The sequence below is a fragment of the Heptranchias perlo genome, chromosome 43 (assembly GCF_035084215.1).
Source record: "Heptranchias perlo isolate sHepPer1 chromosome 43, sHepPer1.hap1, whole genome shotgun sequence".
Lineage (NCBI taxonomy): Eukaryota > Metazoa > Chordata > Chondrichthyes > Hexanchiformes > Hexanchidae > Heptranchias > Heptranchias perlo.
This window is the reverse complement of record NC_090367.1, coordinates 1,477,885-1,494,143: the sequence shown is the minus strand read 5'-3', so window position 1 is coordinate 1,494,143 and position 16,259 is coordinate 1,477,885. Positions and strand designations below refer to the sequence as shown.

At 54.9% G+C, this 16,259-nt stretch overlaps 1 protein-coding gene across 6 annotated transcripts in view; it reads right to left on the bottom strand.

The window, feature by feature from the left end:
* Window positions 1-16,259, bottom strand: part of map4k2 (mitogen-activated protein kinase kinase kinase kinase 2) — a 69,036-nt gene that overhangs the window by 28,673 nt on the left and 24,104 nt on the right. For 3 of the 6 annotated variants that reach the window (XM_067975552.1, XM_067975553.1, XM_067975554.1), the window contains exons 4-15: window positions 15,047-15,111; window positions 13,865-13,920; window positions 13,205-13,252; window positions 12,167-12,209; window positions 10,969-11,041; window positions 8,618-8,749; window positions 7,326-7,388; window positions 6,672-6,753; window positions 5,383-5,493; window positions 3,919-3,997; window positions 3,042-3,100; window positions 1,547-1,599 (exon numbers count right to left, since the gene is read on the bottom strand). In XM_067975552.1, coding sequence (XP_067831653.1) covers window positions 1,547-1,599; window positions 3,042-3,100; window positions 3,919-3,997; window positions 5,383-5,493; window positions 6,672-6,753; window positions 7,326-7,388; window positions 8,618-8,749; window positions 10,969-11,041; window positions 12,167-12,209; window positions 13,205-13,252; window positions 13,865-13,920; window positions 15,047-15,111 — 864 coding nt within the window. The remainder of the gene's footprint in view (window positions 1-1,546; window positions 1,600-3,041; window positions 3,101-3,918; window positions 3,998-5,382; window positions 5,494-6,671; window positions 6,754-7,325; window positions 7,389-8,617; window positions 8,750-10,968; window positions 11,042-12,166; window positions 12,210-13,204; window positions 13,253-13,864; window positions 13,921-15,046; window positions 15,112-16,259) is intronic. The other 3 variants (XM_067975555.1, XM_067975556.1, XM_067975557.1) reach the window with 1 other exon arrangement.

The window sequence follows — 16,259 nt, the reverse complement described above, 5'->3', positions numbered from 1 at the left end:
TCACCCGGCACACACTCACTCACTCAATCTCACTCACTCACACAATCTCACTCACTCACACAATCTCACTCACACAATCTCACAATCTCACACACTCACTCACACTCACTCACACTCACTCACTCACTCACACTCAACACTCACTCACACTCAATCAATCTCATCCACTCCTCTCACACACTCACTCTCACACACATCCACCCCTCAGTCACAGACACACTGATACACACACACACACACACACACTCAAACCCCACCCCTCAGTCACACTGACACACACCCACGGTCAGATACCAGGAAAATTTTAAAAGATTTTTTGCCCCTCCCTCCCCTGAAGGCGCTGAGTCTCACTGGGCCGGGGGCTCCACAGACACCGGCTGCCGTCCAGCGGGGGTCAAACAGTGCTTCACATGAACTCACTGTTACCCCCCACCCCCCGTGACTTGTAGGCAAGTTAAGGATAGTCAGACACCCAAGGAATACATCTCACAGTTGTCACTAACGCCAGTGTCAGTCGTGTCTTAGTGGGTCTCTCTCTCTCTCTCTCTCTCTCTCGAGCGCCTGTGAGTCAGAAGGTCGTGGGTTCGAGCCCCCACTCCAGAGACTCGAGCCCCATTATCCAGGCCCACACTCCCGGTGCCAGTACTGAGGGAGCGCCGCACTGTCGGAGGGTCGGTACCGAGGGAGCACCACACTGTCGGAGGGTCAGTACTGGAGCGCCGCACTGTCGGAGGGTCGGTACCGAGGGAGCGCCGCACTGTCGGAGGGTCAGTACTGGAGCGCCGCACTGTCGGAGGGTCGGTACCGAGGGAGCGCCGCACTGTCGGAGGGTCGGTACCGAGGGAGCGCCGTACTGTCGGAGGGTCGGTACCGAGGGAGCGCCGCACTGTCGGAGGGTCGGTACCGAGGGAGCGCCGCACTGTCGGAGGGTCGGTACCGAGGGAGCGCCGCACTGTCGGAGGGTCGGTACCGAGGGAGCGCCGCACCGTCGGAGGGTCGGTACCGAGGGAGCGCCGCACTGTCGGAGGGTCAGTACTGAGGGAGCGCCGCACTGTCGGAGGGTCAGTACCGAGGGAGCACCGCACTGTCGGAGGGTCGGTACCGAGGGAGCGCCGCACTGTCGGAGGGTCGGTACTGAGGGAGTGCTGCACTGTCGGAGGGTCGGTACTGAGGGAGCGCCGCACTGTCGGAGGTGCCGTCTTTCAGATGAGACATTAAACCGAGGCCCCGTCTGCCCCTCTCAGGTGGATGTAAAAGATCCCACGGCCACTATTGGAAGAAGAGCAGGGGGAGTTCTCCCCGGTGTCCTGGGGCCAATATTTATCCCTCAACCAACATCACTCAAAAACAGATGATCTGGGTCATTATCACATTGCTGTTTGTGGGATCTTGCTGTGCACAAATTGGCGGATGCGTTTCCCACATTACAACAGTGACTACACTTCAAAAGTAATTCATTGGGTGTAAAGCGCTTTGGGACGTCCTGAGGTGGTGAAAGGCGCGATAGAAATGGGAGTTTTCTCTTTCCAGTAATTCTGTTCCTTACAGGCTGTCATCTTCATCTTCTAGAACCTTCCACTCCTCATCCCCTTCAGGATCCTGCAAATCAGAAACGACGGTTACTGAAGGAGCACAAAAGGGGGTAGCGGATCGGGACTGTCATTGCTGAACAAACCCTCGCCACCGGCCGTGAGCTGTACGCCCAGGGAGCCAGGAATAAACGCAGTTAAAGACAGCAAGCCGCGTCTGTCCCCAGGCAACGGCCAAGCGACCTTAATGTCACGGCTCGTCTCTCCTTTCTGCTTCCCTTCAGCCCTGCAGGGCGAGAGATATTGAAGAGAAGACCATGGCAGGGGAAGAGGGGTCAGTCCCGGATCTTATGATATTGGGTTTTAAGCTAGCTGTTCTCCTTATGCATCACCGATCACTCCCATAAGTGGACCTCGTGTCCCTTATGAGCAGGAGTGCACCAAATAGCCAGGTAAATTTAGTATGACCAGGGATCAAACAGAGATCAGAAACCTGGCTTCAGTGTATCACCACAAAATCGCCTCATCTTAGGTATGCGCATGAACATTCACCTAACAGAAGGAGACTCAGGCTATAAATGAATAGTCACATTTATTGAACATCAAATTGGCTAATGAACAATCAGCCGTAGCTCAGTGGGTCTCTCTCTCGCCTCCGAGTCAAAAAGTCGTGGGTTCAAGGCTCCACTCCAGAGATCCATGCCGCTTAATCCAGGCTGACGCTTCCGGTGCCAGTACTGAGGGAGCACTGCACTGTCGGAGGGTCAGTACTGAGGGAGCGCTGCACTGTCGGAGGGTCAGTACTGAGGGAGCGCTGCACTGTCGGAGGGTCAGTACTGAGGGAGCGCTGCACTGTCGGAGGGTCAGTACTGAGGGAGCGCTGCACTGTCGGAAGGTCAGTACTGAGGGAGCGCTGCACTGTCGGAGGTGCCGACTTTCAGATGAGATGTTAAACCGAGGCCCCGTCTGCCCCTCTCAGGTGGATGTAAAAGATCCCACGGCCACTATTGGAAGAAGAGCAGGGGGAGTTCTCCCCGGTGTCCTGAGGCCGATATTTATCCTCAACCAACATCATTAAAACAGATTGCTCTTTGTGGGATCTTGCTGTGCGCAAATTGGCTGCCGCGTTTCCTACATCTCAACAGTGACTTCACTTCAAAAAGTACTTCATTGGTTGTAAAGTGCTTTGGGACGTCCTGAGGTGGTGAAAGGCGCTGTAGAAATGCAAGTCTACGTAAACAGTTGGACTGGAAATCCTGTATGTAAACAGTTGCCTGTCACGGTGTGGTTGCAGGCTCTGGCCAGATGGTGGTGCTATGGAGCAAGGTTCCGAAGACTCCCAACTCCGTTGCCATCTTGAATATTTATTTAAAAAAAAGCAACTTCACCAAGGGAACCCCAGCAACAATGAAGCCTCAAACTGCTGATTAAAGTTCCTGAATGGCGGGGGTTTTAATGCAGGAGGTTAACGGTTGGTTTGGTGAACTCTTTACACTTTGTCCGCTTACTTACCAGCGTGCTCTGCGGTTCAGTCTCCTTCCTCATCGGTCGGCCAAACTGTACCTGACGGACTGAGAGAAAAGAAAAGAATGACAGGTTTTGGGGTGGGAGCGGGGGGTCTGTCTCCGTGATAAAGCTGGCGGGAGGAGATGGGGGAACAACGGAAACAGGAATCCCGGGACCAGATCACCGACAGTTGTCAAGCCCGTCATTCCGACGTTTACAGGTGCTGGTTTGAAATTCTCCGTGTGGACGATAGGAACAGGAGGAGGCCATTCAGCCCCTCGAGCCCGTTCCCGCCATTCAATCAGATCATGGCCGATCTGTATCTTAACCCCATTTACCCGCCTACTTTGACCCACATCGGCTCCCGGTCCGGGAACGCCTCGATTTTAAAATTCACCATCCTCACGTTCAAATCCCTCCGTGGCCCTCGCCCCCCCCCCTCCCTATCTCTCGAACCTCCTCCAGTCCTACAACCCTCCGAGATCTCTGCGCTCCTCCAATTCCGGCCTCTTGCCCATCCCCGATTCCCATCGCTCCACCATTGGCGGCCGTGCCTTCAGCTGCCTGGGCCCTAAGCTCTGGAATTCCCTCCCTAAACCTCTCCCCCTCTCTCTCCTCCTTTAAGACGCTCCTTAAAACCTCCCTCTTTGACCAAGCTTTTGGTCACCTGTCCTAATATCTCCTCATGTGGCTCGGTGTCTAATTTTTGTCTGATTTACGCTCCTGTGAAGCGCCCTGGGCCGTTTTTTACTACGTTAAAGGCGCTATATAAATGCAGGTTGTGCTGGTTATAGACGGATCCCTCCTCACTCTGCCTCTCTCCCCTACGTTAAAGGCACTGTATTAACTTCTTTCTCGAGCTACAAGGCAGTGAGACACTCACACTGTATCTCCGAGCGTGTCCTCTCAGCCCTCATGTGCGGCCCCAGCGAGTGGATTTTGTCGGGGAAAGCGTCGCAAGTCTGCAAAGCAACCAGAAGTTTACAACCGGGAGAACTGTCATTTCCCGCCGGCCTCTCCCCCGCCCCTCTCCAGCGCTAGGGTCGAGTGACCCCGCGACCTCTGCCCCCCTCCCATGCCCTCCGACCCCTCAGCCGAGAGGGCCGCTCTCTCCGCGTGTCAGCACGGACAGTGAGGGCCGGTCTGAAAACCCGCCCGATTTGAACTGGGAGGGGACGCGGGTGCTTAAAATGGCGGCCGGCAGCTTCCCGCAGCCATTTTAACTGCCGGGAGTCCCAGGTGAGCTGGTTGAGGGCGGGCCGAGGGACGGGGGGGTTGCATGTTGATATTTAAGAGTTGGGGTCTAATGACGTCACTCAGTCCCCGGTGTCCTGGGGCCAATATTTATCTCAACGCACATCACTAAAAAAACAGATTATCTGGTCATTATCACATTGCTGTTTGTGAGAGAAAGAAAGAACTCCCATTTCTACCGGGCCTTTCACCACCTCAGGACGTCCCAAAGCGATTTACAGCCAATGAAGTACTTTTTTTTTGAAGTGTGGTCACTGTTGTAATGTAGGAAACGCAGCAGCCAATTTGCGCACAGCAAGATCCCACAAACAGCAATGTGATAATGACCAGATCATCTGTTTTTGGTGATGTTGGTTGAGGGATAAATATTGGCCCCAGGACACCGGGGAGAACTCCCCCTGCTCTTCTTCCAATAGTGGCCGTGGGATCTTTTACATCCACCTGAGAGGGGCAGACGGGCCAGGCCTCGGTTTAACGTCTCATCCGAAAGACGGCACCTCAGACAGTGCAGCGCTCCCTCACTACTGACCCTCCGACAGTGCGGCGCTCCCTCAGTACTGACCCTCCGACAGTGCGGCGCTCCCTCAGTACTGACCCTCCGACAGTGCGGCGCTCCCTCAGTACTGACCCTCCGACAGTGCGGCGCTCCCTCGGTACTGACCCTCCGACAGTGCAGCGCTCCCTCAGTACTGACCCTCCGACAGTGCAGCGCTCCCTCAGTACTGACCCTCCGACAGTGCGGCGCTCCCTCAGTTCTGACCCTCCGACAGTGCAGCACTCCCTCAGTACTGACCCTCCAACAGAGCAGCGCTCCCTCAGTACTGACCCTCCGACAGTGCAGCGCTCCCTCAGTACTGACCCTCCGACAGTGCGGCGCTCCCTCAGTACTGGCACCGGGGAGTGTCGGCCTGGATTATGGAGCTCGAGTCTCTGGAGTGGGGGGCTCGAACCCACGACCCTCTGACTCAGAGGCGAGAGAGAGAGAGAGACTGAGGCAGAGGCCTGCACTGGCGGAATGTGGGCGGGAGATTGTAAAATCACTGCCGGAGGTGTTGGTCACGTCAGTCGGGCTGAAACTCCGAGCCCTGAGTACCTCCAAGTCACTCTCGTCCATCGGGCAGCTGCTGCCTGGGTCCGGGTTATTCGCCTTGTCCAAGAGTTCGATCCCCTGGATCCTGCTGAGCGACTGCTTCGTAAACGGGTGCTGGCAAGGAGAGAGGTACGGCATGAACTTAGGCTTGGTACCAAATCACAACATTTCAGCTCATTGACAGGCCCTGCTGGCCGGGAGGGACCAAACCCAACCACTTGAAGGCAGCGCTAATCCATTTGATGTTACAGAGCAACAGCCGCCCATAATTTGGCGCCAAAAGTGTCAGCGGCAGGACGATCGACTGTGGAGGGCATCACAGCTGAGTCCCAATTGGAGGGGTGGAATGGCCAACTCCTGCCCTTACGTTCCCGTCACCCAAACGCCCTTTCCTGGGGTTACTGGATGGGGTGATCAGGAGCAGGAACCCTGGCCACAAAAGCCAGCGGCCTTATTTTTGAGCGCACCTGGTGAATTCACTGCACCATCACGGCATCTCCGGTCGAATGCCCCAGATTACGGTGGCACGCTTCATGAAGGCATTGAATATCAAAATCGTAGAATCACACGGCACAGAAGGAGGCCATTCGGCCCATCGTGCCTGTGCCGGCTCTTTGAAAGATCTATCCCATTAGTCCCACTCCCCCTGCTCTTTCCCCAGAGCCCCTGCAAATTTTTCCCCTTCAAGTATTTCTCCAATTCCCTTTTGAAAGTTATTATTGAATCTGCTTCCACCGCCCTTTCAGGCAGTGAATTCCAGATCATCACAACTCACTGTGTAAAAAAACATCCTCCTCATCTCCCCCTCTGGTTCTTTCACCAATTATCTTAAATCTGTGTCCTCTGGTTACCGACCCTCCTGCCACTGGAAACAGTTTCTCCTTATTTACTCCATCAAAACCCCTCATGATTTTGAACCCCTCGATTAAATCTCCCCTTAACCTTCTCTGCTCTAAGGAGAACAGTCCCAGCTTCTCCAGTCTCTCCACATAACTGAAGTCCCTCATCCCTGGGACCGTTCTGGTAAATCTCCTCTGCGCCCTCTCCAAGGCCCTGAGCTCCCTGGATGGAGGTGGAGATGGGGGAAGAGACAAACCAGGTCCCCAACCATCTGCTTTCCTTGGTGGGCTGAGGAGGGGAGGGAGGTCCCTCAGTCTGGGTGAGTGTCCAGCGGAGGCCTGGGATCTCCCTGTGTACGGAGCCCACCGTTTGCTGAATCAAGCCCCTGGACAGGAAGCTGTTGCTCCTTCCTGAAGCAGTGTTGGTTAGATTGCACTTTGCCCACCAGGTACCTGCAAGAGTTTCTCTGCGGTCGGCCTTTTCTTGGGGTTTTTCCTGAGACTCAGTTTAATGAAACTGTGGCACTCTGACGACCTGTTAATTGAAGCACAGAGGGTGTGAGAGACAGTGGAGGGGGGAGCAAAGGACCTTCCCATCGTTGTCACTAGTACAGGAGTGTCGCGGACTGGCGATCCAGAGAACACGAGTTCAAATCCCACGATTGAATTCAATTGGACTAAGAAGCTGCTACCAGTAAAATCATCATCATCTGACGGATTGTCGTAACTCGTTCACTCTTTCGGGAAGGAAAGTTGCCGTCCTTACCCGGTCCGGGCCTATAGGTGACTCCAGTCCCCACACCAACATGGTTCACTCTTAACCTCCCTCTGAAGTGGGCCTCCGTTGTATCAAACCCGTTACCCGTCAGTTCAAGAAGGCCCATCGCCACCGTCTCAGGGGGCAGCTCGGGGACGGGCAATAAATGCCGGCCGTGCCAACAAACATAAGCCTCTCCTCTTCTGACCAGCTGAGCTAAGCAACTTGTCACACGTAGGGGAAAGGTCATGGGCTACGATGAACTCGTCGCCCCTCCCCGCAATACGTCAACATGCAACACCAAGAAACCATGTCCAGGAACCGCGGACCAAGGGGTGAGGGAATCTTACCATTTTATTTTGTCCTTCATTTTCGGAGGTTGGAAGTTACTCTTAGACATTAGCATCAAAGCCCTGGAAGAACAATGAGACAAAGGGTCAAATCGGTCCCAGCAAATAAAGTCCACCCCGACAAGCCTCAGAAATTCATTCATTCCTATTGTCCAATGTGTCAGCCCTGGGTCATTGGGTGTCTCTCTCTCTCTCTCTCTCTCTCTCTCGTTTCGGAGTCAGAGGGTCGTGGGTTCGAGCCCCCACTCCAGAGACTTTAGCCCCATAATCCAGGCCGACACTCCCACTGCCAGTACTGAGGGAGCGCCGCACTGTCGGAGGGTCGGTACTGAGGGAGCGCCGCACTGTCGGAGGGTCGGTACTGAGGGAGCGCCGCACTGTCGGAGGGTCAGTACTGAGGGAGCGCCGCACTGTCGGAGGGTCGGTACTGAGGGAGCGCCGCACTGTCGGAGGGTCAGTACTGAGGGAGCGCCGCACTGTCGGAGGGGCGGTACGGAGGGAGCGCCGCACTGTCGGAGGGTCGGTACTGAGGGAGCGCCGCACTGTCGGAGGGTCGGTACTGAGGGAGCGCCGCACTGTCGGAGGGTCAGTACTGAGGGAGCGCCGCACTGTCGGAGGGCCGCACTGTCGGAGGGTCCGTACTGAGGGAGCGCCGCACTGTCGGAGGGTCGGTACTGAGGGAGCGCCGCACTGTCGGAGGGTCGGTACTGAGGGAGCGCCGCACTGTCGGAGGGTCGGTACTGAGGGAGCGCCGCACTGTCGGAGGGTCGGTACTGAGGGAGCGCCGCACTGTCGGAGGGTCGGTACTGAGGGAGCGCCACGCTGTCGGAGGGTCGGTACTGAGGGAGCGCCGCACTGTCGGAGGGTCAGTACTGAGGGAGCGCCGCACTGTCGGAGGGTCAGTACTGAGGGAGCGCCGCACTGTCGGAGGGTCAGTACTGAGGGAGCGCCGCGCTGTCAGAGGTGCCGTCTTTCGGATGAGACGTTAAACCGAGGCCCCGTCTGCCCCTCTCAGGTGGATGTAAAAGATCCCACGGCCACTATTGGAAGGAGAGCAGGGGTGTCCTGGAAAGAAGTGTTTAGCCCATGGTGGCCTGGCCATCATGGTGTGTGGGGCAGGCTCGATGGACCAGCTGGTCTTCTCCGTATATTCAGGTGGCGTCAAACTTGGGTTTTAGGACCCCAAGGTATGTGGGAAAAGCACGGGGGGGGGGGTCCGGGATCTTCGTCGCCCCCCTTGTAAATATCCCCGAGTCCATTCCCCCTTCTCGTTCCCTCAGGAGCTTCCTTACCTCATGGGGTGCAGGTCGAACATCGGAGGCTGTAGTTCCGCCAACTCAATGGCGGTGATGCCAACCGCCCAAATGTCACACTGCTGATTGTAACCTCCTTTCTTCTCAACTGCAGCGACCTCGGGAGCCATCCTGTACGGAAAGAGAGAGAGGTTAACACCTGTTGGGGGGGCAGGAGGGGGGGGGCTTTAAGACTTCAATGTGAAGGGGGAGTGTTTGGGGGGGCAGTGGGATAGAGGGCAGACGATCAGAAGAGCTTCCTTGAAGATCTTCACCCTCCCCGTTGGTCACGTCTAGCCCAAGACTGATGGTTGGTGGATCGTCCTCTCTGCATGCTGCAGGCAACTCAGCCCAGAGTCTCGTGAGCACGGAGCGGCCTCTAATTTGCCACTAAATTGGGAATCGGACTCAAGAGAGGCCACAAGCCGGTGGGAAATGGTGACGGACAATTAGATTCTACACAAGACCATCCCAGGCCTTAATAGAATAGAACTCCCCGGGCCTTTCACCACCTCAGGACGTCCCAAAGCGTTTTACACCCAATGAAGTACTTTTTTTTTTGAAGTGTAGTCACTGTTGTAATGTAGGAAACGCAGCAGCCAATTTGCGCACAGCAAGATCCCACAAACAGCAATGTGATAATGATCAGATCATCTGTTTTTTTTTAAAAGTGATGTTGGTTGAGGGATAAATATTGGCCCCAGGACACCGGGGAGAACTCCCCCTGCTCTTCTTCCAATAGTGGCCGTGAGATCTTTTACATCCACCTGAGAGGGGCAGACGGGGCCTCGGTTTAATGTCTCATCTGAAAGACGGCACCTCTGACAGTGCAGCACTCCCTCAGTACTGACCCTCCCACAGCGCAGCGCTCCCTCAGTACTGACCCTCCCACAGTGCGGCGCTCCCTCAGTACTGACCCTCCGACAGTGCAGCACTCCCTCAGTACTGACCCTCCCACAGCGCAGCGCTCCCTCAGTACTGACCCTCCGACAGTGCGGCGCTCCCTCAGTACCGCCCCTCCGACAGTGCGGCGCTCCCTCAGTACTGGCACCGGGAGTGTCGGCCTGGATTATGGGGCTCAAGTCTCTGGAGTGGGGGCTCGAACCCACGACCTTCTGACTCAGAGGCGAGAGAGGGAGAGATGCACTGAGCCACGGCTGACGCCTATAATATAATGGAAGTAGCAATGCCCCCCTTAAATTAGACCAGTTGGTTTAATTGATCATTTATCTTATTTTTGTTTGTGGGATCTTGCTGTGCGCAAATTGGCTGCCGTGTTTCCTACATCACAACAGTGACTACACTTCAAAAAAAAAAGTACTTTATTGGCTGTAAAGCTCTTTGGGACGTCCTGAGGTGGTGAAAGGCCCGGGAGAAATGGGAGTTCCTTCTTTCTAATTGTACAGAGGTCCTTCCTATCGAGTGGAGTGAGCACCAGGCATTGTGTTCGAGTTCCCAACCCTCCAGGATTGTCCCTGGAGTCTCCGGGAATTAATGATTAATCTCCCGGACACCGCTGGGAGCAAAAAGACCGGGAGAAAAATATCGGAGGTGGGAAAACGGATTGCTCGACTGGCAGTCAAGGGTCATTCCCTCCGACCTCTTGGCTTTCCAATTGGCGGAGGGAGGAGAGGATGGACGTGTCGGGCGACCAATGGCGGGAGAGTGCGGGGGGCGGGGGTTGGAGGTCGTGTGATGAAACGTCCAACCAGAGACCCGATACAGCAGTGGAGACTGAAATGGAATTTCACATGGAGTAGTTGAGGTGAATAGTGTAGATGGATTTAAGGGGAAGCCGGACAAACAGATGAGGGAGAAAGGAATAGAAGGATATGGGGATAGGGGGAGATGAAGAGGGGAGAGAGCAGGCTCGTGCGGAGCATAAACACCAGCACGGACCTGTTGGGCCGAATGGCCTTTTTCTGTGCTGTACATTCGATGGTAAACACTTGGAATCTGGATTGATGCTGCAGGTTAGTCAGCACCAGGAGGAGGAGTGATTCGTGTTTCAGATGGGAGCGATTCCCAGAACGGAGATAGTCGGGAGTGAGAATCCGCCGGGATGGGGGAAGGTGAGATGAAGGGGCAGAGGTCAAAGGGTACAGATGCTTCTTAAAGAGGCAGCAAAAGGGGTTTAATTGTCTCTTCATAGAATTTAAAGGGCCGGAAAGAGGTGAGAGGAACGAGCGGCATCTCAAGTCAGGCTCGGGGAAGACTAAAGGTGGACTGGACATCGCCAAACTGGAAGAGAGTGCACTGGACCGATGGGGAGGAACAGCAAGGGAGCAGAGAGCACAGCGAGGGCCTGCAGTTATTGAAGTGTGTGTTCAGACGGGGATAATTATATTTACCAATACGGGGTACCGATGAAAGATTTCCTCTTTCCCACTGAGGCAGTGAGCTCGGCCGAGACCCCGAAATCAGCTGGAAATAAAGAGAGAGAGTCGGTCACTTTACTTTGCTTCAGATTCCCCTGCCCTCCTTCCCCCCCCCGAAGGCCCTGACTTGAGAACAGGCCCCACCCGGTCATCAGCTCATCCAGGAGCCCGTATCCTAACTCGCACCGAGTCCCGTTCACCCATCACCCCCTGCGCTCGCTGACCCACATCGGCTCCCGGTCCGGGAACGCCTCGAATTTAAAATTCTCCATCCTCGTGTTCAAATCCCTCCGTGGCCCCTCGCCCCCCCCTCCCTATCTCTGTAACCCCCTCCAGCCCCTACAACCCTCCGAGATCTCTGCGCTCCTCCAATTCTGGCCTCTTGTCCATCCCCCCCGATTCCCATCGCTCCACCATTGGCGGCCGTGCCTTCAGCTGCCTGGGCCCTGAGCTCTGGAATTCCCTCCCTGGATCGCCATTCCCCCCCCCCCCCATTGCCTATCCTCGTCTGAGACCCTCCTTGAAACCCACCTCTTTGACCGAGCCCCTCCCAACATCTCGTGTCCCGGGGCCAATATTTATCCCTCAACCAGCATCACTAAAAAAACAGATGATCTGGTCATTTATCTCGTTGCTGTTTGTGGGATCTTGCTGTGCGCAAGTTGGCTGCCGCGTTTCCTACATTGCAACAGTGACTGCACTTCAAAAAGTAGCTCATTGGCTGTGAGGCGCTTTGGGACGTCCAGAGGTGGTGAAAGGCACGATCGAAACGGGAGTCCCCGTTTTGTGTTTTGGGTGGCAGGGTGAGATCGAGCAGGGTTCAGGATTTCTGCATTGGGACCAAGTGGTGGAATACGGGGCCTAGTTGGGGTTGGATGTGCAACCAGTGTGTATTCATTCCCATACCTCGTCTGCGAAACCCAACTCAGGAGCACTACAGACCGCTGCAGGACCTGTGGCAGAATGTTTATCATACCGAGGCTTTACATCCTCACCACCGTTAATCCGCTCGCTGGGAGACTCGAGATGTCAGACCGGGATCCCGACGCACAGCCCTCATCCCCTCTGCCTTTCTCACCACCAATACCAACTTCACCTCCCGTTACCTGACCACCAAAAACTTTCATCCAACGCACAACACAGTCTTTTACCAGAATCAGACATGTCCCACCTAGTTTGACGTCTCCTCGATCTGTCAACAGAATATTTGCGCCCTGGGGAGAACAGAAGGGGACATTAAACACCGGGGACAGTTCATTCTTTTCTCCTGTATTTCTTGTCCAGTTCCTCCCCTCCCTCTCTCGCAGGTGCTGGCTACTGTCGCTCAGATGCAAACCCTTCACCCCCTTCTCCAAGGGGCCAGCCTGTACGTCAGATCCCAGACAGTGGCTACTGGTGGGCAATTCAACTGTGTCGGCATCACAAGCAAGCCCATCCATCGTGGCCACCTCCATTCACTTACCAGCAGAGGTCTGGTTAGGCCTCAGCTGGAGTATTGTGTCCAGTTCTGGGCACCGCACTTTAGGAAGGATGTCGGGGCCTTGGAGAGGGTGCAGAGGAGATTTACTAGAACGGTCCCAGGGATGAGGGACTTCAGTTATGTGGAGAGACTGGAGAATCTGGGATTGTTCTCCTTAGAGCAGAGAAGGTTAAGGGGAGATTTAATCGAGGGATTCAAAATCATGAGGGGTTTTGATGGAGTAAATAAGGAGAAACTGTTTCCAGTGGCAGGAGGGTCGGTAACCAGAGGACACAGATTGAAGATAATTGGTGAAAGAACCAGAGGGGGAGATGGGGAGAATGTTTTTTTACACAGCGAGTTGTGATGATCTGGAATTCACTGCCTGAAAGGGCGGTGGAAGCAGATTCAATAATAACTTTCAAAAGGGAATTGGAGAAATACTTGAAGGGGGAAAATTTGCAGGGGCTACGGGGAAAGAGCAGGGGGGAGTGGGACTAATTGGATAGCTCTTTCAAAGAGCCGGTACAGGCACGATGGGCCGAATGGCCTTCTTCTGTGCTCTATGATTCTGTGAAGTCACTGGATAAGGTACTACCCCATTAACCCAGGGGCACTGAGACTAATTCCAGCACCTACTGCAGCCCCAGCAGACAGAAAGACAGAAGTTAGGCCCACCCAGCTCTGAACAGCTCAGTACTGTCCCAGGTGGGCCATCTACACTCGAGCTTTTACACTCTCCATATTTACCTTGATGTCTCGATGCATTTTCCCACCGCTGTGAAGGTGCTGGAGTCCCTTAAAAACACAAGTTAAATCCAAAATATTTGTTAAGTAGAATCACATAAGTGTTGAAAAAAAATACAGAGTAAAGCTCCCTCTACACTGTCCCATCAAACACTCCCAGGGCAGGTACAGGGTTAGATACAGAGTAAAGCTCCCTCGACACTGTCCCATCAAACACTCCCAGGGCAGGTACAGGGTTAGATACAGAGTAAAGCTCCCTCGACACTGTCCCATCAAACACTCCCCGGGCAGGTACAGGGTTAGATACAGAGTAAAGCTCCCTCTACACTGTCCCATCAAACACTCCCAGGGCAGGTACAGGGTTAGATACAGAGTAAAGCTCCCTCTACACTGTCCCATCAAACACTCCCAGGGCAGGTACAGCACGGGTTAGATACAGAGTAAAGCTCCCTCTACACTGTCCCATCAAACACTCCCAGGGCAGGTACAGCACGGGTTAGATACAGAGTAAAGCTCCCTCTACACTGTCCCATCAAACACTCCCAGGGCAGGTACAGGGTTAGATACAGAGTAAAGCTCCCTCTACACTGTCCCGTCAAACAGTGTCTTTCCTGAGTGGGAGCATGAAATCTCTCACCCGATCAAAATCTACAGTCCACGTACCTGCAGAGTTTCCCTGCAGATGTAGGCAATCTGCTTCTCCGACAGAGGGCCTGTGACTGTCAAGAAAAGGGAATCCAAGTTAGAATGTAGAACAAAGTCCAGCCCAATATCACACCCGCTCGAGTCACACTCTCGAATGTGTCACTCATTGGATTGGGGACCAAGACATTAGGAAACCCACGGGGCATTAGCAAGATATGGAGCCCTCTCCGTCACCGAGACCCCCGACTTCCACCTCCGTAACCCCGCCCGTCTCCGCCCCCGACCTCAGCCCATCTGCTGCTGAAACCCTCATCCGTGCCTTTGTTACCTCCAGACTCGACTATTCCAATCCTCTCCTGGCCGGCCGTCCATCTCCCACCCTCCGTAAACTCCAGCTCATCAGAATCTCTACCCCCCCGCCCGCCGTATCCTAACTCGCACCGAGTCCCGTTCACCCATCACCCCCTGCGCTCGCTGACCTACATCGGCTCCCGGTCCGGGAACGCCTCGATTTTAAAATTCTCATCCTCGTGTTCAAATCCCTCCACGGCCCTCGCCCCCCCTCCCTATCTCTGTAACCCCCTCCAGCCCTACAACCCTCCGAGATCTCTGCGCTCCTCCAATTCTGGCCTCTTGCCCATCCCCGATTCCCATCGCTCCACCATTGGCGGCCGTGCCTTCAGCTGCCTGGGCCCTGAGCTCTGCAATTCCCTCCCTAAACCTCTCCACCTCTCTCTCCTCCTTAAAACCTCCCTCTTTGACTGAGCCTCTGGTCACCTGTCCTAATATTTCCTTATGTGGCTCGGTGTCAAATTTTGTCTGATTTACGCTCCTGTGAAGCTCCTTGGGACGTTTTACTACGTTAAAGGCGCTATATAAATGCAGGTGGTTGTACTTTGTAGACGGACCTCTCCCTGTCCCATCTCTCAGACTCCCCCGCTGTATCTCCACCAGCCAAAGCTGGGTTCTGTCCCCTGCCACGAGGTGGGGTGAGTGGGAGGGGACAGCGACTGGCGAGGTCACAGAGTGGGGCGAGGGGCAGCGGGATATTTAAAGGGCCCAGTTCTCCCGGGAGGACCGTACCCCATTCCCGGGGGAGACTCCCGAGCTATCGGGTCGCCGATCCAAACTTTTCCACGTTCACTCTGCGGCCTCAGGACTGGGAATTGCCTGGAGTGCCTCCTGATGGAACTCGCTTACCTTGGTAGATGTCCTGTAACGAGCCTCCCCCACAGTACTCCATACAAATCCACATCTTATTATTCCTGGAATAAAAGGGGACAAGGTTTAATTGGCCTCTTTCTTGAGATTCGCCCCGATCAGCATGAGGGGAATGCTGGGTGATCAAACACCGCTACTTCACACACGTCGCAGAATCGCACGGCACAGAAGCAGGCCCTACGGCCCATCGAGCCTGTGCTGGCTCTTTGAAAGAGCTCTCCAATTAGTCCCACTGTGCTGCCAGCTGTGGCTCAGTGGGTGTCTCTCTCTCTCTCTCTCGCTCTGAGTCAGAAGGTCGTGGGTTCGATCCCCCACTCCAGAGACTCGAGCCCCGTAACCCAGACCGACACTCCCCTGGTGCCAGTACTGAGGGAGCGCCGCACTGTCGGAGGGTCAGTACTGAGGGAGCGCCGCACTGTCGGAGGGTCAGTACTGAGGGAGCGCCGCACTGTCGGAGGGTCAGTACTGAGGGAGCGCCGCACTGTCGGAGGGTCAGTACTGAGGGAGCGCCGCACCGTCGGAGGGTCGGTACTGAGGGAGCGCCGCACTGTCGGAGGGCCGGTACTGAGGGAGCGCCGCACTGTCGGAGGGTCGGTACTGAGGGAGTGCTGCACTGTCGGAGGGTCAGTACTGAGGGAGTGCTGCACCGTGGGAGGGTCAGTACTGAGGGAGCGCCGCACTGTCGGAGGGTCAGTACTGAGGGAGCGCTGCACTGTTGGAGGTGCCGTCTTTCGGATGGGACATTAAACCGAGGCCCCGTCTGCCCCTCTCAGATGGATGTAAAGGATCCCACGGCCACTATTGGAAGAAGAGCAGGGGGAGTTCTCCCCGGTGTCCTGGGGCCGATATTTATCCCTCAACCAACATCATGATTATTTGGTCATTATCACATTGCTGTTTGTGGGATCTTACTGTGCCATGTTTCCAACATTACAACAGTGACTACACTTCAAAAAAGTACTTCGCTGGCTGTAAAGTGCTTTGGGACGTCCTGAGGTGGTGAAAGGTCCTGTAAAAATGCAAGTCTTTTTCCCACTCCCCCTGCTCTTTCCCATCACCCTCAAATTTTTCCTTTTCAATTATTTCTCCAATTCCCTTTTGAAAGTTATTATTGAATCTGCTTCCACCGCCCTTTCAGGCAGTGAATTCCAGATCATCACAACTCACTGCGTAAAAAAACATTCTCCTCATC